The sequence below is a fragment of the Artemia sp. Qi Xiang Cuo genome, chromosome 13, assembly GCF_049724085.1.
Source record: "Artemia sp. Qi Xiang Cuo chromosome 13, ASM4972408v1, whole genome shotgun sequence".
Lineage (NCBI taxonomy): Eukaryota > Metazoa > Arthropoda > Branchiopoda > Anostraca > Artemiidae > Artemia > Artemia sp. Qi Xiang Cuo.
In genome coordinates, this window is record NC_142806.1 from 19,790,122 (window position 1) to 19,816,340 (window position 26,219).

General features: G+C 33.9%; 1 protein-coding gene across 2 annotated transcripts in view; it reads left to right on the top strand.

Annotated features, from left to right (window-relative positions):
* LOC148945049 (serine/threonine-protein kinase sel-5-like) overlaps positions 1–26,219 on the top strand; it is a 123,508-nt gene that overhangs the window by 86,635 nt on the left and 10,654 nt on the right. For both annotated transcript variants that reach the window (XM_089099385.1, XM_089099386.1), the window contains exons 11-14: positions 629–710; positions 5,939–6,090; positions 8,692–8,766; positions 16,994–17,038. In XM_089099385.1, coding sequence (XP_088955511.1) covers positions 629–710; positions 5,939–6,090; positions 8,692–8,766; positions 16,994–17,038 — 354 coding nt within the window. The remainder of the gene's footprint in view (positions 1–628; positions 711–5,938; positions 6,091–8,691; positions 8,767–16,993; positions 17,039–26,219) is intronic.

Below are 26,219 nucleotides of genomic sequence, written 5' to 3' on the forward strand. Positions count from 1 at the left end.
TTCAAGCTTTCCTTTTTTGCAATATACTCTGGCCATCTTATGGTCTTGAGTCAAACATTTGACACCGATAAAGATTCTTACAGCCAGCAGATGGGTTGGAATATTTTCAATGCCTTTTGTGGGCATGCTTTATAATTAACCGGCACGCAAAGGGTCGGGGATGGTAATAAGGATAGGATTTTTTGACGTTGTGAAATTCTTAGTTTAAATGCAAACTAAAACAAAACAAAACCAAAATAATTAGCCTCAAGCCGACAAGCTTTTTTAATTAGCTTTATTAATTATAAAACAATTAGCTTTATTGATATAATAAAGCCGACACTCGTAATTTGAATGAAATATGTGTCGGTTATATTGCTATTATGTCTATATTTTTATCTCTATTTGTCTACTTTGTTTCTCTCTCTCTCTCTCTCTCTCTCTCCTCTCATCTCTCTTTCACACAGTCTCTCTGTCTCTCTGACACACTCTCTGTCTCTCCCCACTCTCTCTCTCGTCTTTCTATCTATCCTTGTCCCTCCCTGGCTTTGTAAGTCTACATATTTATGCATTTTAAGTTCTTGTTAATGGGATTATTGTGCTGCTACTTTTGGTTGTTGTTTTTGTTGCTAATCGTATTTTTCTCCAGGATCTACTAGTCCTGCCCTGTCAAATTCTCCGAATAGCCTCGGCCATCGAAGAAATCTAAGTGATACTTCTGCCTTTGCCAGGTAAGGACGTAGAACAAAACGCAATTGCATGTTTTTTTCTATAAGGATCTCGTTTGTAACTTCGTTTGACTTGGAGTTTTTCCACGAAATTCAATAGATTTCTCTTTAGTCAATCTAATCCGTTTAGTTAGTTTGCGAGTATATTTTTTATTTATATATCCACTTGTTTTGTTATTTGTATTTCTTTTTTGTGTGTTTCCTATAGTTCGTTGATTTGTGTTTTAATTGTGCATTCGTTCCTTTAGTATACATTTTTGTGTAGCAAAAGCAGGGCTGTGAAGTCAGAGTCGTGGAGTTGAAGTTTTAGTACATTTTTGCTGGATGAAATCAGAGTCGGAGGTGGAGTCGGTAAACTGAAAATGTCTGGAGTTGGAGTTTGAGTCGCATTCGGTTATAACTTAAAAAATCTAGTTAAATGTAGATTTCGAACAGGGCTCTGAAGTCGGAGTTTTAGTATATTTTGCTGAAGCGACCTGTGCCAATGCGTGAATAGTAACTGAACCTCTAAAAAATTGGATTTTGATGACAATTACTTTATGAAAAGATTGGCGTTGATTCCGTGTATAGTATGTAAAATTCGTAAAATTTAACACACAGTAGACAGAATATATAGTATCGACAAACGATATACTCTCTATTAAAAATGAGTGACAGATTTAAAACCACACAAGATTCATACTCCGCCTTCGTGCACGCGCGATTCCGATGTACCCATTACGAGAAGCCTATGGAAAAACATGTTTTTTTGTCCGATCACTAGCAACTAAACTAAGGTTCTGACGTATATTCCCAGGATCAGTACGCGCGGTATGAAATGTGTTGTCATGTTTGGAAAAAGAAGAGGCTACAGTCTACTGTGATTAAACATTACCATACAAAGCAATGAACCTTTATATTTACGTCATTTAAGGGAATAAGTGGGAGACCCCCACCCCTCTAACAAAGGGTGCGATCTTGATGAAAATTGTAAATTCACATTCCGTAAGCCAATCAAGTTTAATTTTGAACCCAAAACTTAGATTGGGTTCTAATTTTGAACCCAAAACTGCTAGGGATGGTGTTTTATTTATCTCTTTGTTCTTCAATTTTATTTAAACCTAACAAACTGAGGTTCTTAGTCTTAATGTCTTTTCTTCGCTTATATTTTTGGGGGTTAAATTCTGTAAAATCCGGTTTTCTTATCCGTGGGTATCCATTACCCAATTCAGAGAAGGGCATCAAGTGCAAGGAGTGTAGTAGGCACTGACACAGGAATTTTTTTTTCGGGGCATCCTATAAAAATGAGCAAGGTATTTAATAATTAAAAAAAAAAATACCCCAAAACTGAGAAATGTTGGGATCTAGGGACGGAAATCGTTATGGGGAAATTGTTCACCCTGCTAAAAGTTTTAGGCTCGAGAAGAGGTTGTTGAGAATAGGGCTGAGAAATATAACAATTTAAAAGCTAAATTGTTTTTTTTTATATAGGATTTGGCTAATATGGAATTATGCAAAACAATTATATGATGGAGGAATGGGTTTACTCCATAATCGTTATAAACCTAGCCAAAGATAGACAGTAGGATTTAAAAAGAACTTTACGGCTTTCAACACGCTTTCTGTAAAGATTAAGAATTTCGATTTTAAACAGAACAAGGTCTTTTATGGCTTGTTATTTGATTTTTTTAAAATTGGCTTTCAAGAAAGAGCCAGTAGAAGATAACATACGATTCCAGGGAAGCTGCCGAAAGGATTTTTGTCGAATCTTATTTTGAATCCGAAGTGTACAGAATAAGCAGCTTCAGAAACATCTGGATTTGACCTATAATTTCTTGAGTCATTCAAGTAATGTACTGAAAGTACCTTTTCTTACATTGCTCGTACTCTTGTACTCATGTAAATATTCCAAAGACTAAGGGAACTTCGCTAATATCGAAGCAATCACCAGCGTCATCTAGCGACTATATTCCTTTTTTAGCCTGTCCTGAACGATAATACAACAAGGGCTTTCAATTTTAATTGTGTTTGTAGTGTTTTTGATTCGGCTCTAAGCAGCCATATTTTTGAAAACCTATGTAATACTTTTTGAAAACAGCACCCTCATTAGCAATGATTTGGATATTAAATAAATTGTTCGGGGGGCAATAGAAATTAAACGTAAGTGTAGTAATAATACTTCTTTAAATAAAAACGAATAGTGTAGAGTTTCAACTCCCCTCCGATTTTTTAAGACTCGTCAAAACATAAAAAATATACAAAGACAATTTTTTGATACGTTTTTCATTTTTTCTCTTAATACCACCCCCCCTCCCCGACAAAAATCCTGGATACGCCCTTGGAGAAAATCTACTCAACGCATTATACACGAATTTAATTAAAATGATTCTTCTTATTACATTGCAAAACCATCAGCTAATATCATTGAACTTACATCAAAAATGTCTTTCACGTTAGCTGCAAAAAAACGGTTTCACGGTTTGCATTAAAGAGATGCTCTTTTTTAACGTATCGCCTTGTTTCGTTTGTTTTTTTCAGTCCTGGTCGAACTTCCTTGAAATGAAGATGCTAGGACTGTTTTTATTTTAGTTTGCATAGTCACGTGTTAGAAGTAGCAGTAATAGCAATGTTATCCCAAAAAAAAACTGAGACGAATTCAATCGGTAGCACACCAAAAGCGTCGCTTGCGAGGGTGTGCTACTAAGAAAAAGAAAAAGAAAATATAGAAGAAAAAAAAAAAACAAAAAAAAAAATCATAATATATAATAAGCATAAGGGTTAAATCGTGTACCTGAAAAAAATTACATAAATAATTCATACACAATAAAACAACATAATATCATGATCCCGACGTAAAAAAAAAAAAAAAAAAAAAAAACAATGCACAATTATTGTCAATTTTAATTATATCAATCTCAGTCTGTTTCGAAGGTATGCCTACCAAGCAACCCCACACGTAGCTCAGACTTGAATTGACTAATGGATAATTCCTTGGTGCTTGGACAAGCTTATTCCACAGCTTATCCCCTCTATAAATAATTGAAAAAGCAGTCCTACTGGAAACTAGGCGAGGAACTTCAATTTCTCTACTTGTCCGAGTTCCGGTATATTTTAAACCTTATTTATGTGTTATATTATAACCCTTATTTATTATTTATCTGTGTTTTGATGATCTTAGACATAGAGCCAAAATATTCTTTTAAAAAACAAAGTTCAAATCGAAGATCGAAATTATTTCGATTGGAATTCAGCAATAATCGATCATAAGTTTTTCCAAATTTCAAATTTCGAAATTTTTTACCGTCTTGAAATAATTCCTCACCGTTTTACCTTTTGTTATTTGTATTATTTCGCACTTGTCTTTTCAGGTAGGCTACTTTAAAATGTAGGGGGGGGGCAATGAAAGCCGAATTTTGTCACCAGTAGACCTACCAGCTTAAATAGATCTAGCCTTCTTAATCTGCCAAGATTTTTCACGCTAACCTAGGCCATCTATCCGCAGACTGGTTTTGGATTAAAATTATTCCAGAAGGAAAAAAGCGCGGATTTATCATCGATTGCAAAGAAATTTTTGCTTTGATCCTATAAGATTGAAGATTAGGTGCATCATTTATTCAATTTTCTTTTATTTTTTAATGTAGTAGTCCGACGCCACACTGCTGGGGCGCTCCTATGTTTTAGTTTGTACCTTTCCATGTTAAATTGCCGAAGATACAACTGGTAAGTATCCCATTCTCTTTTTAATACTCTGGGAACTATGGTTTAAACCTGCCTGTCGCAAGGCACTCAAAGAGTGGGGACCCTCAAAGCAAATGTAACCAAGGAACTGGAACAGATTTGTGCAGTAATGATTTGTTTTTTCTTTATATTTTTGTATTTAGAAATAGATTTAGAAGTTAGATTTAACTAGTATTTGGTGAATAGATAAATTGATATATTGTTCATTAATTTTGAGCTAAAAAACAGATATTTCATATCTACAATAAATGAAAACTAGCACAACAATAAAAAAGAAAATAAACACAGCAGATTATGCAAAGGAGATTAAGTAGATAAAGTAGATTACTGCGAATAAACGAACGCAAACAAAAAACTAAGAACAAAATTCTAGAAACATCTCATTGGAGTTCATCTGCATTCGTTGATTGAACCGGTTTGTATCAATGAGAAATTGCAGTGCTAAGGACTTTGTAAGTTTGAAAACATTAGTTAAGGAGAAATTGAGCGGCAAAAGAAATAACAACTCATTTAAAGTTCTTATCAATATTCGGCTAGGAAAAGAATGATAAGTTCATCAAAGAGGTGGTGATGACAATTTTCAATACCACCGCATAGGCGGAGTGGGATGTCACTTTTACTGATTCTATGTTGACGTTGTGGCCGTGAACAATTATTCATTGTCTTTGCTGAAATGTTTGTGTACATTTAAGAAAATTCTAGATTTTAGTTAGCCATATCGACCAAGTGGCGTTGCTGTGTGAACTCTGGGTTGTTGTAACTCATTGAAAAGGAAATTTTCACGTCATCTAAAAACCCTCTCTACAGATATACGACAATGTACGCATAGTGATGGAGTTTCATTGCCAAGTTTCAGATAAAAAATACAGAAGAAGGCGCTTTTTTTCTGTCATTGTCTTCTAAAGAAATTAGCTAGCGCTGTTAAATTTGTTAGCACTACTAAACAAGTTACCAGCTGTAAATTAAGCGACGACTCATGTGTTCATGGATAATGAGGTTTTAAATTAGGCCCACAATGTGTGGCATCAATGTTTCTGAATTTCATATCTTTTTTATTTCCTGAATATTTTTTTTAAGTCAGGCGAGGAGATATGCTGCTTTGTGAAAAAGGATTTTGATTTCTGTTGGCTTTTAATATGCCTTTGAAAGTGAAATCGTCAGGAGTCTTTGGGAAAGTATTCACCTTTATCTCTCTGGCGAATATCTAATGCAACTGCGCCTCATGTAGATACAGATTTAACCTTAAGAGGTAGGGATGAACAGAATATATTTTTTTTTTGGGGGGGGGGAGGAAGGGGGCGTGAAGAAGCGCAGCTTTAGCCAAACTTTTTCCCATATTGCAAATTAAGCGATCACTCATATGTTCATAGACAGTGAAGGTTTAAATTAGACCACCAGTGTGGCCTAAAGATAATCAGAATTGTTTTTTTTTTTAAGGGTGGGCGAAGAAGTTCATTTTGAGATAAAATTTTCTTCAGATTTTTGGGGAGACCTACATGACCATATTTTTATAGGACAGCTGCCTATGACTTAAATCGACCAGTAGTTGGCCCACATCGTTCTGGTTCCTCTACACCCCAGACAGATCAGACAGTGCTTCCTCAAGTCGTAGCTCATTGGAATCCTTTCCATTCCGATTTAGTTGCTAATAAAGGATCAAATATGAGTAAGTTTATTAATTTATTGAAATTACCATGGACATTGAAAATGGAATTTGATTGGTTAAGTAGAAACTTACACAACTCATTGTACCCATTTTAAAGTTCTAAGGAAGGTAACAATGAAATTTAATTGTTGGTTAGGTTAAGTGAGAATGTACACAACCATATAAACCTTTAAAAATTAGGAAAAGGCGGGAATTCAATTATTAATGGAAAAGACCTCCAAATGAAGCTATGTAGTTTTTGTTGTAGCAGGTGCCAAGTTAAAAGAAACATGGGTAAAAAAATCAACAAAAAATGAGCTTAAAACGTAGCTATGCAGTTTTGGTAGTAGCACGTGCCAATTAAAAAAATATAAGTAATGAAAAATCTGCAAAAAAATGAGCTCAAAAGATATGCTACAGCTTAAGAAGTTTTAGCTTTCCTTTGAAGGTGTGATTGTCTTATATCGTAATCAACATTTCGTTAATGTTTGAATTTTACGGATTAAAAGCCTTGTCAAAATTCATTACTCAGTTTTTTCTTTTCTATTTCGTGGTTCTACGTGGCAATACTGACAAAAACGTAATAGCACCCCTTAAGAACTTCATAATTTTTTAATAATCAAAAGAAAAAGTGTGAGAAAATCGTGGTTTTTAGCTATGAAGAGACCCAAGATAAGTGCAGGAGCCGAAAATCCTCCTCCCTCCGGCTCCCCTTTTTTCTTCAAAGTATTCCGATCAAAATTTAACGATATCCATTTCGGTCAACATCAGTAACTATGTCTTTTCGGATAACATCACCCACCAAAGCCCCTGGGGAAAGGTCTGTAAGTTATGAAATTGCCCATTGTTTATGTATATTATTTCTTACTGAAAAGTTCGGACATCTCTCGGGGTGGGGGGGTGGACTTTCTACGGGGAAAATTTTTATGTTGGGAGGGATTTTTTTGGGGGGTGGGTGAACTTTCCAGTGAAAATTTTACATTGGGGGAGTTTTCCAGAATTCCTTCGCGAAATTCTATTTGCCTTACTTTCTCTTTGCCGACTCAATTTTACATGTAGAGATGTTAAGAGGAATTGTCCAGGGGGTATTTTTACCGGGTTGGAATTGTCTGGAGTATCTTTCTGTAGAGAGGGGATTTTCCAGGGAGAAATTCTCCCTGGGGAAGTTTTCTACTGGATCAATTCTCCAGAGGGAATACTAGGAGGAGGGTTATATCCTACTAGAGGGCAGGGTATTCACGGGAAAATTTTTCCACGGAGGAGAGTATTTCCAGCATGATTGTAAAACAATAAGAAGTTAGTCTTTTTCAAATGAAAGTGTGCTAAGAAATTTTTTTTCACCCTGAATCGTCCGCAAGAAAGTTTTCGGGGAATTTTCAGCTAGAATATAATGGAATTTCAGGTATCTCTCTCTTTCCTTTTCTCTCCCTCTTGCCCCCTCTCTCTCTTTCCTTTTCTCTCCCTCTTCCTTTTTATCTCTCATTCTCTCTCCTTCTCTCTCTCTCTCTCTCCCTCTCTCTCTCTTTCTCGCTCTTTCGCTTTTCTCGTTCTCTCTCTTTTCTCGCTCGCTCTCTTTTCTCTTTCTCTTTTCTCTCTTTTTTTTATCTTTCTCTCTTTTTTCTCCCTCTCGTTTTCTCTTTCTCTTTTTTCTCTTCCTTTCTTTTTCTCTCACTTTTTTCTCTTTCTGTCTTTTTCTCTTTCTCTCTTTTTTGTCTTTTTCTTTTATTTCTCTCTTTTTTCTCATTCTCTTTTTTTCTCTCTTATTTCTCTTTCTCTCTTTTTTCTCTTTGCTGTTTTTTCTTTTTCCTCTTTACTGTTTTTTTTTCTTTTTTTATCATTCTTCCTTTTTCTCTTTCTTCTCTTTTCTCTTTCTTCTCCTCTCTCTCCCTCTCTCTGTCTCTCTCTCTGCATTTCATAATTTATCTTATAATTATCTGGCGGATAATTATATACTATATTAATAAGCTGATGGGTTCTTCATTATTCTAATTTGTATATATTATATACTATTATATATTCTATATACTATGTTATTATGCTGATGGACTCTTCATTATCGTAATTTTTATACATTATACTTATTGCATAAAATTTAACTGCGTGTTAAATCTCAACCTTCTTAGTTAAAATTAAAGTTTTTGGATGTGAGCATAAATTTTCAACGGGAATCGGCAAAGTGGAAAAATACAATAAATCTGTCAAATTCTAAAAATGTCAGATGTTTGACAAAATTTGTCAAATTCATTGGCGTAAACATCATCATCCATTCGATGTGCTATTCAGTTCTGTTTCCAGATATAATAATTGCTATCGGGCTACCCTAGCTACCTGCAGGTAGCTAGGGTTACCTGCTACCCAGGCTACCTGCTACCCTAGTCCTAGTGTCTAGGCTATATAACAAAGTTCTCATATTTCTTTTTTTATTTATATTTTGAACCAAATGTTGAGGAGAAAAAACTGCAAATTAATATAAACTCAGTTAATGCAACGGTTGACAAATTTACCAAAAAAGCATTGATTAGGTAAGTTCATCAATAAAAGATAAAAGACTAGTTTTGCTGTAATTCCAGGAGCTTCGTGTTAAATTTAGAGAGGCTAATTTTTTCTTTGTGTCCTTGGTAGGTATCAACAATCAAAGAAGCCGGGAGAGTTTGGCCTCAGATGACCCCTTCGGAGCGGCACCATTTCTTTACCAAGGTAAGTGGTTTTATAAAAAGTAAATTTTGATTTCCTCTTTTTCTTGCAAGATAAATGTCAACACAATGTTCTACTTCCCTTGTGATCTTTCTTTATTTACGGACAAACTTCGATTCCAGATTAGACTTGGTTAAGTTGGTATTATCTAGACTTCTTGAAAGTTTGTAAAGTTTTATAATTAAGTAATCAATTGTAATTAATTTAAATATTGCTATTTAATAAGCTTTTTGAATTATTCAAGGTTTTGTAATAAAGTAATGAATTGAAAGAAACTACTACTGCCAACTCACTGCAGCACCAAGCCGCCTGAGGCCAACACAGCCAGACATGATCCTCCTCCATCCCACTATATTCAATGCTTCCCTCTTTACACCCTCCCAAGAAGTTCTTATTTTCCTTTAATATTTCCTTACATCCTCCCATCCCATTCGAGTACGACCTGCTTTCGTTTGGCCACTGACGGTTGGCTGACAAGGACAATCTTTGGCAATCTGTCGCCCTTCGTCCAAATAACGTGTCCTAGCCATCTCAACCTTTCTCTCATTATAGCCATAGAAAGCGGGATTGAATTACATTTTTTGCGCCGCTTACTATTTGAGATACCGTCAATCAGTTGGGTACCTAAAATAATCCTTAAGCAATTTCTCTGGAAAACATCCCACAAATCCTTCTCATTTTTCGGAGGGCTCACTTCCGTTTCCATCTTCAATTCCCGAACCTTGTACATAGTCTATAGCTAAATTTTGTCTCAATAATTTTTTTTTTTTGGGGGGGGGAGGGTAAAAAGATTATATTTTTCTTTAATCTATCAGGCGTTCAATAATTGTGTATTAAACATTAAGAAAATGTATCTAAAAATAGCAAGAGAAAACAAAATTCTGCAAACTTACGATTTAGATGTCGCAACGATCTGTTGACTGTCAATTTCAAAATCTAATTGAACCTGTATAGTGTATGCGTTACGTTCAATTTAAAAATAAAATTCTTGACTACGAATAATGTAAGAATCTTATAGCAGTTGGGAAACTGCATTCCAAATGGTTTAATCTCATTTCATAAAGTCGATACTTTTGTCAACATATGAAGAACCTTGTATATTGCAAATTTGCATTTGTATCTGTCTGTTTCTTATGCAAAGTAACACAAGAGATGAAAATTAACGAACAATAGATTAGTGAAGAATTATGGTATGCAAAGTAATATTTGGCAGGGATAGTTACTAGTAATAAATCACTAGGGGTGGCACCGTGATAGGGTGATTTTCGGGTATTTCGGGAGCCAAATTTTTATTCGGGACGACACATAGATATTCTGGGATATCCCCGAACATTCGTCAAGAGTGGAAGCCCTGCTTCAGTCCAAATAAGGAAAAACGAAATAGTTACCAACTAGGGAAAAGGAAGGATCCAACTTGGCAGCTACCGCAATAAAGAACTGACCCAAAACTAATTCAAAGTCAGCCGAACGCCAGTGCCGGCGCGCCGGTGGCGTTATGACACTTTGGTGGCGGTCAACCTGGTCTCTCGTTGGTGGCGTTCGGTTGATGCGCCGTCGTGGCGCTGGGGTCTACTTAAAGAAGTATTATAAAGGGTGTTTCAAAATTTCTTGATATTTTCCTTGTAGCGGTAGTAAACTGTTTATTTTGGCCAACTTGAAAAACTTATATTTGATAAAACATTTAATTATCGCACAACTTGGAATTATGTTTCCCTTAAAAAAAAGAGAGCTTTTTCACATTAAAGTGAAGAGCGACTTTATTTTTACAGTGAATGCATATTCTGAGCTTATATTCAATATTATTAGGTTGTATTCGATGAAAAGTTTGGTTATTGTAACCCTTCGTTCGCATGGAAAATCACTAAAATATTGAGTAAATATTTCTAACCAAAATATTGACCAGAAACGCAAATTTATGCAACACTTCCTGATAAGTTCTGACTTTGTGTTATCAAAGTATCCCAACGCTGGTATTTTCTTACTTGGCGATGCGAATGACCTGAGGATGGGCTCTATCTGTACCTCCCTCAATATTAAGCAACTGGTTAAAATATCTACAACAAAAGGTAACACCTCTCTGTATGCTATTTGTTCGAACATGAGTAAGTTTTACATCCCCCCCCCCCGCAAGCACTGCCACCGTTAGGAGGCAGTTACTACTATTGTCTTCTTTTTCCCCCTCTTCAGCCATTGAACATTTCTTTACTACCTCCATTGGGGTTTGCTGTCTCCTCAGTGACAGGGGCCTTTTTTTTGGTTCATTGTTGACTATTGAAAATTAGTCAGACCTTTATAATTCTAATAACCTTGATGATAAAATTTGATTTTCAAACAGTTTGTGGCCACGAACTGTAAGTAAGGAGCGACCCGGCTTAATGGTAACCGAAACTCTAAAAAACGGAATTTTGATACCAATAGATACATCAAAAGAATCAGATTTAAATTCTGATTTCAAATATACAAGTTTCATCAAGTTTAATCTTACCCATCAAAAGTTACGAGCCTGAGAAAATTTGGCTGATTTTCGAAAAAAGGGGAAACATCCCCTAAAAGTTATAGAACCTTAATGAAAATTACACCATCATATTCAGCGTATCAGAGAACCCTAATGTAGAGGTTTCAAGCTCCTATCTACTATCTACTATCTCCTATCTAAATGGAATTTTCCATTTTTTGCCAGAAGAAAGATCACGGATGCGTGTTTATTTGTTTTTTTTTGTTTTTTTTCCCAGGGGTAATCGTATTGACCCAGTGGTGCTAGAATATCGTAGGAGGGCTCATTGGAACGGAAATTAAAAGTTCTAGTGCCCTTTTTAAGTGCTAAAAAAATGCAGGGCAACTAGGCCCCCTCCCACGCTCATTTTTTCTCAAAGTCACCAAATTAAAATTTTGAGAGAGCCATTTTGTTCAGCATAGTCAAAAATCTAATAAATATGTCTTTTAGGATGACTTAATCCCCCACAGTTCCCATGGGAAGGGCTGCAAGTTATGAACTTTGCCCATTGCTATATTGTATATTGCTATATTGTAACCAATACATATTGTATTGGTTATTGGGAAGTTTACTGACATTTTCAGGAAGGATTTTTTTCTGGTGAGGGGGAGGGCTGGAGGAGGAGGTTACTTGGGAGAATCTTTCCGTGGAGGATCTTTCCAAGCATTATTTAAAAAACGATCAGAAATTAAATTTAAAAAAAACAAGTTTTTTCACCTGAAAATAAGAAGCAACATTAGAACTTAAAACGAACAGAAATTATTGCGTATATGAGGGGGGTCTCCCCCAAGTCAATATCTCGCTCTTTACGCTACAGTTTTTTTTAGTGCTTTCAAAAGAGCTATCTATTCTGATTAAACGGCCTTTGTGATTCAGGGGTTTGTGATTTAAATTTTTTTTTAACTTTTAACGTAAAGAGCGTGGTATTAACTAAGGGGAGAACCCCCTTATATACGTAATAACATATACGTAATAAAAAAGAAACAATAAAAAAAACAAGCGATACGGCTCAATAGTAATCAAAACTTTTAAAAACGGAGTTTTGATGTCAATAAATGTATCAAAAGAATGGGCTTACAATGCTGATTCTAAATAAATAAATTTTATTAAGTTTAGTATTACTCATCAAAGGCTACGAGCCTGAGAAAATTTACCTGATTTTTTAAAGAGGGGGGAAACATCGCCTACAAGTGAAAGAATTTTAATGAAAATCACACCGTCAGATTCAGCGTATCAGAAAACCCTATTACATAGGTTTCAAGCTCATATCTACAAAAATCTGCAACTTAGTATTTTTTGCCAGAAGAAAAATATACTAATATAGAAGTTCGTTACGTAAGTTAATTTGTAAATTACATCAGAACCAAATTTAGAGACAGCCATTTAGCAAAAGAAAAGTAAAATTTTTATGCAAATTTTGTTTACTTATTCAATCACGGTGAGCCAAAATAAAATCTGCATTAACTAAAAAACGATCAGAAATTAAATAAAAAAAACAAGTTTTTTAAACTGAAGGTAATGAGCGACATTAAAACTTAAAACGAATAGAAATTATTCCGTATATGAAAGGGGCTGTCCCCTCCTCAACGCCTCGCTCATTACGCTAAAGTTTGACTCTGTCACACAACTTTATTTTTTAAAACAATAAAAAACTTTAGCGTAAAGAGCGAAGGGTGGAGGAGGGGACCGCCCCTTTCATATACGGAATAATTTCTATTCGTTTTAAGTTTTAATGTCGCTCCTTACTTTCAGTTTAAAAAACTTGTTTTTTTTTATTTAATTCAGAAAAGACTAATTGATTCATACTCCTTATGCTTCCCAGAAAGGAGGTTCAGAAAGTGCTCAAGGGATAAACCTTACATAAGTAATCACATAAAAATGCTAATCCGCACAAAAATAAACTTATTTAAAAGGTTTAATTTAGCCGAAGCAGATAAATTAAGAAAGGAATTAAAAAATCAAATTAGAAAAGCTGCCCGAGCCTACTATAAAAATGAAATTAAAAACTTGTGCCATAATAAACCAAAGAATTGGTACTCTGAAAATAAAAAAAACTTGCCGGCAAGAGTCAAGAACAACTAAATGGTAATATAGATGAACCTCCAAAGACCACAGCTAATGACCTCAATAAGTTTCTGGCTTCTATTGTCCAGAGTTTCCCACCAATATCTTGCGTATTTCCAGATGTTCCTGTTCCTTTTTCATTCCCCCATATTTCCCCACTTAATGTTGTGAAAAAAATTGAAAAACTAAAACGATCAAGCATTTGCCCTTTATATATCCCCATCCCTCTTATTAAAGCTTTTAGTGATTACCTTTCAAAGCCCCTATCCACCCTGTTTAATGAAATGACCGAATCTGGACATTTCCCTCAATATTGGAAACAAGGTTTTATTATCCCAATCAAAAAGAAAAATGGGAAGACTGGCTTTGATTGCATTCGTCCTATTACCCTCACCTCATTTTTTTTTCCAAAATTGTATGAATATTTTCTTGCAGACTGGCTTAAGATGAAAGTCTTCCCCCTCATTGATCTTAGACAGTTTGGTAATCTCAAATCCACGTCAACCTCTCATCACCTGATTCATCTTGTTGATACCATGGGTAAATTACTTGAAAAACCTAACACTTGGCTTAATCTGATTTCTATTGATCTTCAAAAAGCTTTCGATTTGATTAACCCCAATTTACTCATAGATAAACTTATAAATGAATTTCACATTGAACCTTTCCTGGTTAAGCTCGTTGCCTCTTTTCTCTCTAATAGATCTCAAGCAGTTAAATATCTAAATTGTTTCTCAGATGATCTCCCCATATTTAATGGTATTCCTCAGGGGACTATTCTAGGCTCTCTCCTTTTCCCCCTTATGATCAACACCCTTTCAAGCCTTTATGACAATAGGTGGAAATTTGTCGATGACTTGACAGTTTTAGAGATATGCCATAAATACATTTTTAGCAACCCAATAGGCATACTCCAAGATATTGCCTTTAAGGCCTCTTCCCTTGATATGACAGTCAACCCTTCTAAATCCGCAATGGTCTCAGTAAATTTCCTTAAATCTCCTCCCCTTTTTCTTCATCCTATTCCTCCTGAAACCTCTGTCACATCTCCTAAGCTCCTTGGTGTTACAATTTCTTCCAATTTGAAATGGGACTCCCACATGAATAATATCCCACGACAAGCAAACTCCTCACTTTCCCTCCTTAAACTCTTAAGCAAATTTAGTTGCCCCCAATCACATTTATTACAAGTATACATTCCTTTTGTGCGTCCCATTATAGAGTATGTTTGTCCTGTGTGGCACCCTGCCCTCTCAAATGAAGCAACACAAAAGATTGAAAACGTCCAAAAGAGATCTCTAAGAATCATTTTCAAAGAGGGCAACGTACCATATTTACATTTGTTAAATATTTCAAAACTAGAGACCCTCGAGCGCAGAAGAAATAATTTGTGCATCCGGACGATTTCGGCACTCCACGAAATCGTCCTCCACGAACTGCGTCCCAGCCTATTCCCATCTTAAGTCCCATTCCTTGTACTACATTACGATACAAAAAATCTTTTATCCCTTTTTAACTGACACAATAAATAGTTTCTAATTTGTACCTAACCAATTTCTTGTATTGCCAGTGTAGTAAGTGTTTCCTAAATTTTTATTTTAATTTCATGTTCGAACTTATTTTTACTTCATAATTTTATCTTTTACCTGACCTCAGAGTTTTGATCTTTTTATTTGACTTGATTTTTTTTTGTGTTATTGTCTGTTATTTGTTATTTGACTCAGAATGCGAATTCGGCCTTCAAAGGCTAGTGATAGTTCATTTTTGGAATAAATCTTATCTTATATTATCTAAATTTAAACTGCTGCGATAGACAATAGTACCAGAGGACCAGGCTCCGCTGGGTGAAAAGAAAGATTTTTTTTTCTTTTTTTCGCAAAATAACTTTAATTCTTATTTGGCAAATCTTTTTGCAAATTTATACCTACAAATTATTCTATACTATCGACAATCAAGTTAAATTGTAATGTGCCTTTTAAAATATTTAGCACAGACTTCTGACATCTTCAGCAAAATTTATTATATATCTATTCAAAGTATATCTGGCTTTTCTCATATGAAAACGGTTTTCCAAAAAACTTAGGCTTTGATTGAATTTTACCAAAATCATGACTAATCTAGATCGTTTTTTCTCACCGAAAAATGGTATTATTTCAATGTTTAGGGAAAATATAGTGCCGTTTTCGAGAAAATAATTACAGATAAATTTACATATAAAATAATTATTGTTTGATTAGTAAGATTCACCGATTGCATCAATGAGCAGTTTCAGTAGCCGTTTGGTCCAAAAAGAATTTTCAAGTTGCCCGATGTTTACTCGTGAAATATTCAAAGTTGAAAGAGTGTCGGTTGAAGTGGACAGTACGATGTTTTACTCCCCTGCTTTCAGAACGAAAAAAGAATTTTAGTGTCCCTTATTTCGTTAGTAATTTTGTTAACTAGACGGCTATAATAAGCTTCTTAGTCAAATCAATTTAAATACTAATTGTGTCCTCTATCGCTGTTTCTGTTGTGCTAAAAGAAATTACTGGAAAAATTGCTCAGTTGTTCAATATAAGTTGGAATTTTTCCATCTTGATAAATTGGTTGACGAAGCAACTAAAGTCGTCAAAATTGGCAATTATATTGTGGCGAGTAGCTAATTTAGCTCCTCGCTGAACCTTTGTGTAAACATAGGGTAAGACATGGACATGTTGTTAAGTAAAGTTTTGATATTAAAGTAAAGTGTTAATTTGATTTTAAATGAAATGAAGTTTGCGCTACAATTAATTTATGTATCGACGTAATATGTTCATATATTCTATCAAATGGAGGAAGAAATGTTTTGTTTTTAGTGTCCACGCTGCATTAAAATAAATATTAAAAGGGGTGGGCCCGGCTTCTTAGATCCCCATTTAAATTTTCGTAGCAGCAACAAAAAAAAAACATATAAACAGTTTTATTCTAAATATCAAGGTTTCCTCGACTCGCTACTCTTTGCACTACAGCTAATTTGGGCTTTAACAAAAACGGTTCACATGAATTAATATATGTCCTTTATTCCCAGTTCTTTGAGATTGACGATGCTCATTTGACTTTTTATTAGTTTTTAAGTTTTTGCTTTGTTTTTTAGTACAACGGGAAACGAAAATATTTTCAGTTTAAGTTTGGAAAGACATGCTGAATGAAACACTAGGGCTTACTAAAAGACTATTTAGCAAAGAACAATTGAAACTTTAGCACAAAGAGTTACGGTTGAGGAGTGTAGTACCCCCCCCCCCTCTCATATTTACGACAATTTCTGTCCATTTTCAATTTTGACGTCACTCTTCTTTCACGTGAGATTTTCTTTTCCCGCATTTTATTTGCCTATAATAGGTGGATTATAGACTTTAGAATAATATGCTTTAGAATGAAACATACTGTTTTTACTCGAAGGCAGAAAAGGGCGTAAAAACTAGTTTATTGAATCACAACCTTGTATATTTACTAAATACTACTGTAGAATTTTAAATATTTTTCAAATATTTTTTGTAGCGGAAAATATTTTTCATGATAAATCTTTGTCGTGAAAAATACAAAATTTCAAATTTTAATAGATGTTTAATTTAGGCCTCTTCCTCTCGCTCTCTTTCTGTCTTCTCCCTCTCCTCCAGGTGTATATAGTCGTGAATTATTTCCTTTTTTTTTCAGTTACTTCCGGCATTCCCTTCAACAGTCAAGGAAATACAGTAGAAGGTACACGTCTGCATTTCCATTAGCTTTAATTCCTGACTATGGTGAAGGGTGATTTGCCACTGCTTCCTTACTTTGCTTTAATTGCTTAATTTAGTTTTAATGGTGCCTTATGTAAAAGGGAATTCGGTTCTAGTCATTATGGGTATTACTAGTGTACCATAGTTCAAGATTATGCTATTAGTGTGTCCAAAACGAAAGTTGCTGCTTTCGCTTTTCAAAATAAGGTAGAAAGACTCCCAATAAGATGTTTCATTACGCTCTCTCTTAGTTGGATTAATAAGCATCGCAGGTAATCAACAGCTTGAGTATTTATGCGTGAAGGGTGTTTTAGCATAGATCAGAGTTTGTTTGTCGTAATGCATATACAAGATGATTAGAAGGGACAACGAATTTCTCTTCATTATTAGTAGATATAGAACTAATAAAAGATTTTAAAACTTAGGATGTTTATGAACAAATACCAGAGAGGAAATTTGCTTTGTTTTATTCCATGTGCAAGATTATTAGAAGAGACCACGCCATCCTCTCTGTTATTAGGAAATATAAAGTGGTTAGAAGAACCATGACTCCCTCCTCTTTCGGACCAACAGCATTTCCTAGCCTGTGCCCGGGCATTGCTTAAATTCTAAGATAAATATGAAAACCTGAAAGGTAGGGTAGATGGGTCTTGATAGGGACAAAAAGAATTGCAACAGCAAGTATTTAATGACTACGAGTTGATGAGAGATAAGGAGGAAAACTGAACGATTCGAGGTCCTATGCGCTCTCAATGGCTCAGGACTATCTTTATCCTTTAGAAAAATGACAATAAAATGAATTCGGGTCGTGGTATTTGAAATTGATCCGTGACTCCTCCGCCAACCCCTTTCCAAATCAATTTGTTGGCAGAAAGTTAGGCACCTGTGCACTTTGTTCAAACCAGAACCATGCCATAATTTTAATCTCAATGATGATGTAGTCGTCCTAGGCGGGAAGAAAGTATTTCTAGTTGAAAACTAGTTTATCTTATTTACCAAATTGGATCCACTTTGTTCACCTACGCACTGAAATTTGAACATAAATTTATCTGCATCACCCGTCACCTCTTTCTTGACAACACTGACATTAATAGACAAATATTAGGACATTAGTGGTTTATCAGTATTGAGGCGCCCTATTCCCTCCCCCCTTCTATGTCCTATGATTAGATAAAAATTTGAAGATATTAACTTTTCCCAGGATACTCGAAAAGCCACTATAAATACCTACAGGGATGATGAAACACACGCAGCACAAGCGACAAGGGTCCTAGATTCTGCAAATTACACTTTACACACGTTTTTTTTATAGTGGAATGAGGCGGCATGTTTGCTCTTAACTGTCGTTTTGGCTTGAAACTTTCAGGGGTCGTTTCGTAAGCAAGACCAACTACATATTTATGTTGCTCATTTTGTTTCTCCAATCATATAATTTGAAAATCCTTGCACGATTCTGGTTTATGGTGCTCTGGTGGTTTCTGGTTATGGCTTATGAATCATCGTGCAATTATGCCTACCTTTCTATTGACAAATATGAAGTAGGAGGGGGATAGAGGGGAGGCTGGTGCCAAATCTTTAGTTGAAAGACTATCCCACCAATTTGGAGCCATTTTTATCAGCTATGCACTTTCGTTCTTCAAATATTGATTATCAACTTTCCGAAGAAAGAGTTATTATTTCTAAAATCTGAAAATCCTTGCATGATTCTGTTTTATGGTGTTATGGTGGTTTCTGGCTGTTTATAATTTATGGTGCAACCATGCCTACCTTTTTGTTAAAATTTGTAAGTGGAAGGGACACGGAGGGGAGGCAATAGCAAATGTTTAGTAGAAAGACTGTCACAAGCAATCTTTGGTACTGCACACAAAATCAGAGCTTTTTTATTTAGCTAGGGACTTCAATTTTGCAGATACAGATTTTCAGCTTCACGAAGAAAGAGCAGTTTTCTTTATAAGCATTAAATCTTTTATTATTGCACTCTTGTAATAAATTCGTAGTAAATATTCGTAAATTTACGTATTATAAATTCGCTGTAAATTTGATAATACAAAAGGCAGGCAAAGTGGGCATAGTGGCACATATTTTGATTCTTGGATAAATTGGGGAATCACTTAAAAATAGATTTTGGTATTAGTTGTTAATTAGTTGTTTCGTTTGTTAGTAGTTATTTAGTTGGTTTTAGTCAAGCTATATTAGATATTTGTCCATATTATAACATGATACTTCTCTGTAAGATAAGGAATAGCCTATTAAATATACTTGTCTTCAGACAAGGTGCTGGCCAAAGAAAGGCTGGGAACACGTACATTAAGGATAAATTAAGTCTTAGTTAACAATAGAACAGGATAACAAAACACATGATATTTTTTAACCGGTAAAGAAATAAATATTTGAAGAATATAGAAACTGGTGACCAGCGCTGCACATTTGACAGACATAACTTAGCCCAGAATATATATAAAACTAAGCGTTTGGATTGTTACTTAAAGTTATTTGGTTTATTAATTCAAATTTGATTTATTAATTTTATTTATTATTATTTTGATTATTGATATTTATTAATTTGATATTGATTTATTAATTTGATTTGTTAAAGTCTAAAACATTAATCTGTGAAAAAATCGCTTGGTGTGTTTTCTGGTCCGGGGTTGGAAGCTTCGGCTAGTCACCAGGCTATCTGGGGTTCAACTCCTATTCCAGCTACGATTTTTTCAAGCAGTTTCTTTATTTAAACTTGGTTTAGAGTGTAGCCTTATTATCATGAACGCCAAAGATGATGTGTTTAGAGCTGTCAAATTAAAGAACTGTAGTAATTTTTCAACGGTTATGCAATTTCAGAACTTTCTAGACTTTTTTTCCCAAGAAAAAAAAAAAAAACTCAAATGGACTTTAATGAAGAAAATATTTTTATACCCGGCGTTTTTTTTTATTACCCATGTTATGCCTCTTATTATTACTGCTCATGGCCTTGTTTAATGCTCTCTCTTGGACCCATGTTTTAATTTCTGTATGCAAAAAAAAGAAATTAACTACTACTTTTAACGAGTAAAAACTGTTCATCAATTACACTTATTATTTCTGTATATGTATAAAAAGCCTTGTATAATAAAGAAAACAAATAAGATTAAAAAAGTTTATGCACATAAAAACCAATTAAAATGTTGAAGACAGCAATGAAATAATGATATCTATCTCTTACTATTAATACTTAAAGACTCTTCCCAAAAATGGCACCTAAAATGTATTTATGAAAAAATAAACATCCGCATTTTTAGAATATATATATATATATATATATATATATATATATATATATATATATATATATATATATATATATATATATATAAAGTAAACCCAAGGATGAAGGAAACCTTACACAAAAAAAAAAAAAAAAAAACATTTTACCAATGCCAAGTTGTAAATTACCCAAGTGGATAGAGTCAAGGCTTTTATACTAATAAACTGAAGTTTTTTACTAGTTATACTAGCACTAGTTTACTAGTTCCTAGTTTGCTAGTTATTACTTTATGTATATACATATATGATATATATATATATATATATATATATATATATATATATATATATATATATATATATATATATATATATATATATATATATATATATATATATATATATATATATATATATATATATATATATATATATATATATATATATATATATATATATATAAAGTAAACCCAGGGATGAAGGAAACCTTACACAAAAAAAAAAAAAAAAAACATTTTACCAATGCCAAGTTGTAAATTACCCAAGTGGATAGAGTCAAGGCTTTTATACTAATAAACTGAAGTTTTTTACTAGTTATACTAGCACTAGTTTACTAGCTCTAGTTTGCTAGTTATACTAGGCTTTGATATATATATATATATATATATATATATATATATATATATATATATATATATATATATATATATATATATATATATATATATATATATATATATATATATATATATATATATATATATATATATATGACAACATGTAATTGCAGCTGCTGAACCGCTTTCATAATTTATTCATAATATAAAGGGGTCATTTTCCTTCGGTATAAGGCTATTGCCTAACATCACTCTGTCGGTTCGTTCCCGTGTTTGGACCTGCCGATATCTCAAAAAAGAGTGCTATATGATATTTTGTTATGTGCTTATCTGTTATGAAATTTAGGGTTATTTTTAAGGTTACTTTTCTGTTCTTTATTTCGAATTTATTCACTTTGCTTGTATAATCAAAGCCTAGTATAACTAGCAAACTAGTAACTAGTAAACTAGTGCTAGTATAACTAGTAAAAAACTTCAGTTTATTAGTATAAAAGCCTTGACTCCATCCACTTGGGTAATTTACAACTTGGCATTGGTAATTTTTTTTTTTTTGTGTGTAAGGTTTCCTTCATCCTTGGGTTTACTTTAAATAATTACCTGTATTTGCTAAGGGGTATTATTCTTAGTTTTCGAAAAAAAAAAACAATATCAAAGAGGGCCACAAATTTAAGTATATGAAAAATTTTTAGACTTAATTGTGTGTTATAATTAAGGTGCGATAGCTTGCATTTGTTTCTTTCTCTGTGTAGTAAGGTCAACTTGTTGTCCCAAGGATGGATCCTTGAGGAACTTCGGTGAAGGACAATTTTTCCTAAAGGAAACAATGAAGGTAAAAATTGCTACAGAGACATGAACAAGCTTATTGTTATATTTTTTAAGGTCTGAGACTGGTATAAAAATAAAATCTTGAAAACATGTATTTCTAACTAACTCCAGTGTTTTCCTAACATTTACTTGAAGTACGCTGTATTGGGTGATTGTATTTTGGATGATGAGTTTGTCTCTTAGTCTAACTTCTAATTTGACGAAAAGCTTTTTTTCTTTACCTTTCCAATAATATATATTTTCCGATTGTGCACAATAACAAATTTTAATTTCTTTATATTAATTTGAAAATCCTTGACAGTCAATTTCTGTAAACAGTTGTGCTCTATATTTTAAGTCATTAATGCTGCAACTTTAACCCTACAATTAGTTTTTTCGGGTTAGTTTACCAAGAGCCACACATTTCCATATCAATGTCAATTGGTTTCGATCAATGAAACATAATTCGCCAATTAATAATTAATAGCAGTTTGTAATTAGGAAATATTAATAATTAATAATTAATAGCAGTTTGTAATTAGGAAATAAAACTTAAAAAAATAGTAGTTAGTAAAAGTAATCGATAAAGGGCTTAATATTCAAAGCTGCAGCACTGATATGTTCAGTGACTTTCACACTACATACGTAATTTTCTTTGCTGAGTTTGCTGAGGTGACGTTACGTTAAGTGTAACCTTTCATGCTTAAACAAGTCCTTTCAAGCTAGGGTAACGGAAAAAATCCATTAAACCGTCATATTCATCGTCTAAAATCATCATAATCATTGTGTCCAAACTATCCAATCTAACCTGAAAGTTTGTGTAGGAAAATTATATTACTTTGTTTCAAAATTTATTAGTTTGTCTTCCATAAATTTGTTTGTGCTCTTGCTGCATTGTCTTTTTCTTACCGTAACAGAAACTTACATTACGCAAAATTTTAAGTAGAATTCGAGTTGACTTGGTTACGTTAGCCTTAGTTCTTATATACTACGTTTTGCGGAAAAGCGCTGCAATTTTAAGAATTATAGACGGTTTTTTACCAATATGTTTGCGGAAAAATGGAAATCTGGATGCTTTGAAATTTTCCAATGCATACCACAAAATGTGCTCAAAAAAAGAATGCTAATTGTAAAAAAATGGGTTGTATTGAAAAACTGGCTATGTAGGAGATATTTCGTTACAATTCGCGGGATTTTCCTGATTATTTAATAGCAGTGATAGAAGTTCGCAGCAAATGGATTGAAATTCATCTTATGTAAAATAAGGCAAGGGTAGTTGCGAACCATGACTGCGATTTTTTAAGATTTTTTTGTGCGTTTTTTTTTTCAAAAATTAAATGTAAAGTTTGAATTACGTCTTTCCGCAGGTCTTAACATGTGGGAACTAAGTATTAAGCTTCGTCTTGATTGACATTATTCATCTGGCCAGCAACATTTTTGTTGGTGGATCATTTTTGGACAGGCGGCTATGATTGGATCTCCGGTCGAAGCCGACCCTGCTGCTGGCAAGGTGAATGATGTCAATCAAGACGAGGTTTTACATAGAAAATTTGCTCTATAAGATTGTGTCAAGTAAAAGTCTTAAGTTATGCTTGTTTGAATGGTTCTACGGCGTAATGTGGAAGCACTTTAAGAATACTATGTGTTATCTGGAATATTTGGCACGATGCCTATGTTTTTATTTTAATGTATTGAAAGGTTGGTCATCTTATAGTTATTGTTTTCCTTTTTGTGACTTAGTTGGAAAATAAATTTTGTTCCAGATAAAATGTAGTGTTTTATGCATAGGCAACAGTACCAGCACGCTTGCACGAATTTGCACAATTGCTTGATTTATGTTGTGCCATCTAGATCTTCAGCTATTCACAACCGTCGGCACGCCTCTAGTTAAATGTGTGGTGTTCTCAGTTTTTTGCTCTTTTTAAAATTCTATTTTATAACACACCCTGTTTTGAATTGGTGTAGCACTACAAAGGATACTATTTAAAATTGGAAGCTATCCCCATCTTCAGTTATACTGTTTATGGTAGCAACTAGCGTCAAATTTAAAGGAAAGAAACGTGGTTGAAAAATGAGCAAAAAATAAACTAAAAATGTAGCGCCAAATGGCCTAATAAGGTTTAGCTTTCTTTAAATGGTGAAATTGTCTTTAGGAATCAACAGATTGTTAATGTTTCAATTTTTACGAACGAACAGCTATGTCAAATTTAACTAAGTACTTTTTTCTTACTTATTTTCACAGTTCAACGTAGTGACATTAACCAAAATGTGACATTGCCCTAAAAAATTTACAATTCTAAAACATCGAAAAAAAAAATCAAGGTTCTCAGGCATGAATATACCCAAGTGTTTTGGGTATATTTTGGTTTAATATCCTTCGCACTTTGAAGTGATGTTTATTGCCAGTCCTATTAAACAAGATATACTCGTTGAATTGGTCCAGTCTGCTCACTTTTGTACATTTTTTTTTTTTGCTCTTGTAAAATTTCATTTTATAACATACCTCCTCTTGAATTACTGTAGTATACTGCAAAGGATACTACTTAAAATTGAAATCTGCCACAAATACGGCGTTTACAAGTAGAGCCGTTCCTAGGGTCGGTGGCACCCAAGGAAAAATTAATTACCGCCCCCTCCCAACTCAAATATAAGCAAAAAACAGCCGAATCAAAGTGAAAAATTTGATCAAAGTGGCCAATCCCCAGCTCAGGCACCCCTCCCCCCAGATGTGGCACCCGGAGCAGCCGACCCGGTTTACCCCCCCCCCTTTTTTAAATTAATATGACGTAGATAATTTCGCAGACCACACTGCCTTTCCATGACGATAAAATAAAAGTCCAAAATGAGGATAAAATCCTTTTTAATATACAGTGTATAGAAAATTCACAAAAAATACCAGATATTTCGGTCACATATACAGTGACTGTCATCAGTAGTAACACTGTATATGTGACCGAAATATCTGGTATTTTTTGTGAATTTTCTATACAATGTCTATTAAAAAGGATTTTATCCCTATTTTGGACTTTTATTTTATTTTTTAAATTACTATTGAAATTTTATTATAAAAATTATATTATAATATAGTTTATATTTGTATATTATAAAAATATATAAAATTACTACTAGAATTGTTCTTTTGAAATTATTGGTAATTTGGGAACTTAAAGTTCAGGTTGAAAACTTTTGTTTTTAAGTATTTGGACAAGAAATGACTAAGTTTAATGTACTTGTTTACAGGGCTGTATCCAGGGGGGGGGGAGGTTACCCGGTTTGAACTCCCCCCCCCGAAATGTTTTTCTGACTCGTTAAAACGTAACAAAAATCGATATAAACAAATTTTTTATGTGTTTTTTAGGCTTTTTTGTGTACAACCCCCCCCCCCGAATTTTTTTTTAGTAAAACCCTTCCGAAAAAAAAATCCTGGGTACGGCCTTGCTTATTTGATAAGTAGAACTTCCTGTAAAATATGACGCTTGAGATGTAAATGAAAGATGAAATGCTATCACTTACCTAGTTTACAGGAAATTGACATTCAGTTACGTTTTATACGACAGTTGCAAACGAAATTTGACGTTCGAGATATAATTAAAAGATGAAACACTATTACCTATGTACTTTACGTGACATATGGATTCAGTTACGTTTTGTACGAACGTTACGGACATGATTTGACGCGCGAGATATAACTGAAACGCTATTGACTACGCAGCTATCTTTTACGTTTTGTACGTAAGATACGTACAAAACTTGACGTTTTGTACGAAAGATACGTACAAAACTTGACGTTTTATGCAAAAGTTACAAACGGAATTCGACGTTTGAGATATAAATAAAAGATGAAACACTATTGTCTATGCACTTTACGTGTCGTATGGATTCAGATACGTTTTGTAAGAACGTTACGCACATAATTCGACGCACGGGATATAACCTGAAACGCTATTGACTACGCAGTTATCATTTACGCTTTGTAGGAGAGATACGTACAAAACTTGACGTTTTATGTGAAAGTTACCAACGAAATTTGACGTTTGAGATATAATTAAAAGAGGAAACATTTTTATCTATGCACTTTACGTAACATATAGATTCAGTTACGTTTTTTACGAACGTTGCGCACAAAATTCGAACTACGGATGTAACATGAAACGCTATTAACTACGCAGTTACCCGAAACTTGCATCCATTTACGTTTTTTACGAGAGATGCGTACAAAACTTGACGTTCAGGATATAAATAGAAAGAATATTTCCTGAACAATCAGCTTGAAATTTTCCAGTAACGAAATAACGCAAAAATGCAAAATGACTTTAGATTCTGCAATTTATTGAGCTTTAGACTTTGATGTTAAAGCGTAAAACTCGCAGGACGAAACCTGTAGTGAGCCTGCACTAAGGACGATTATCGTAGTAGGAAAGTAGCATAAAAGAGGAAAGGAAAGTGGCATATCTCCGGTGGCAAAAGGAAAGGATTGCGAATTTGATTTATTTACCTGTATTA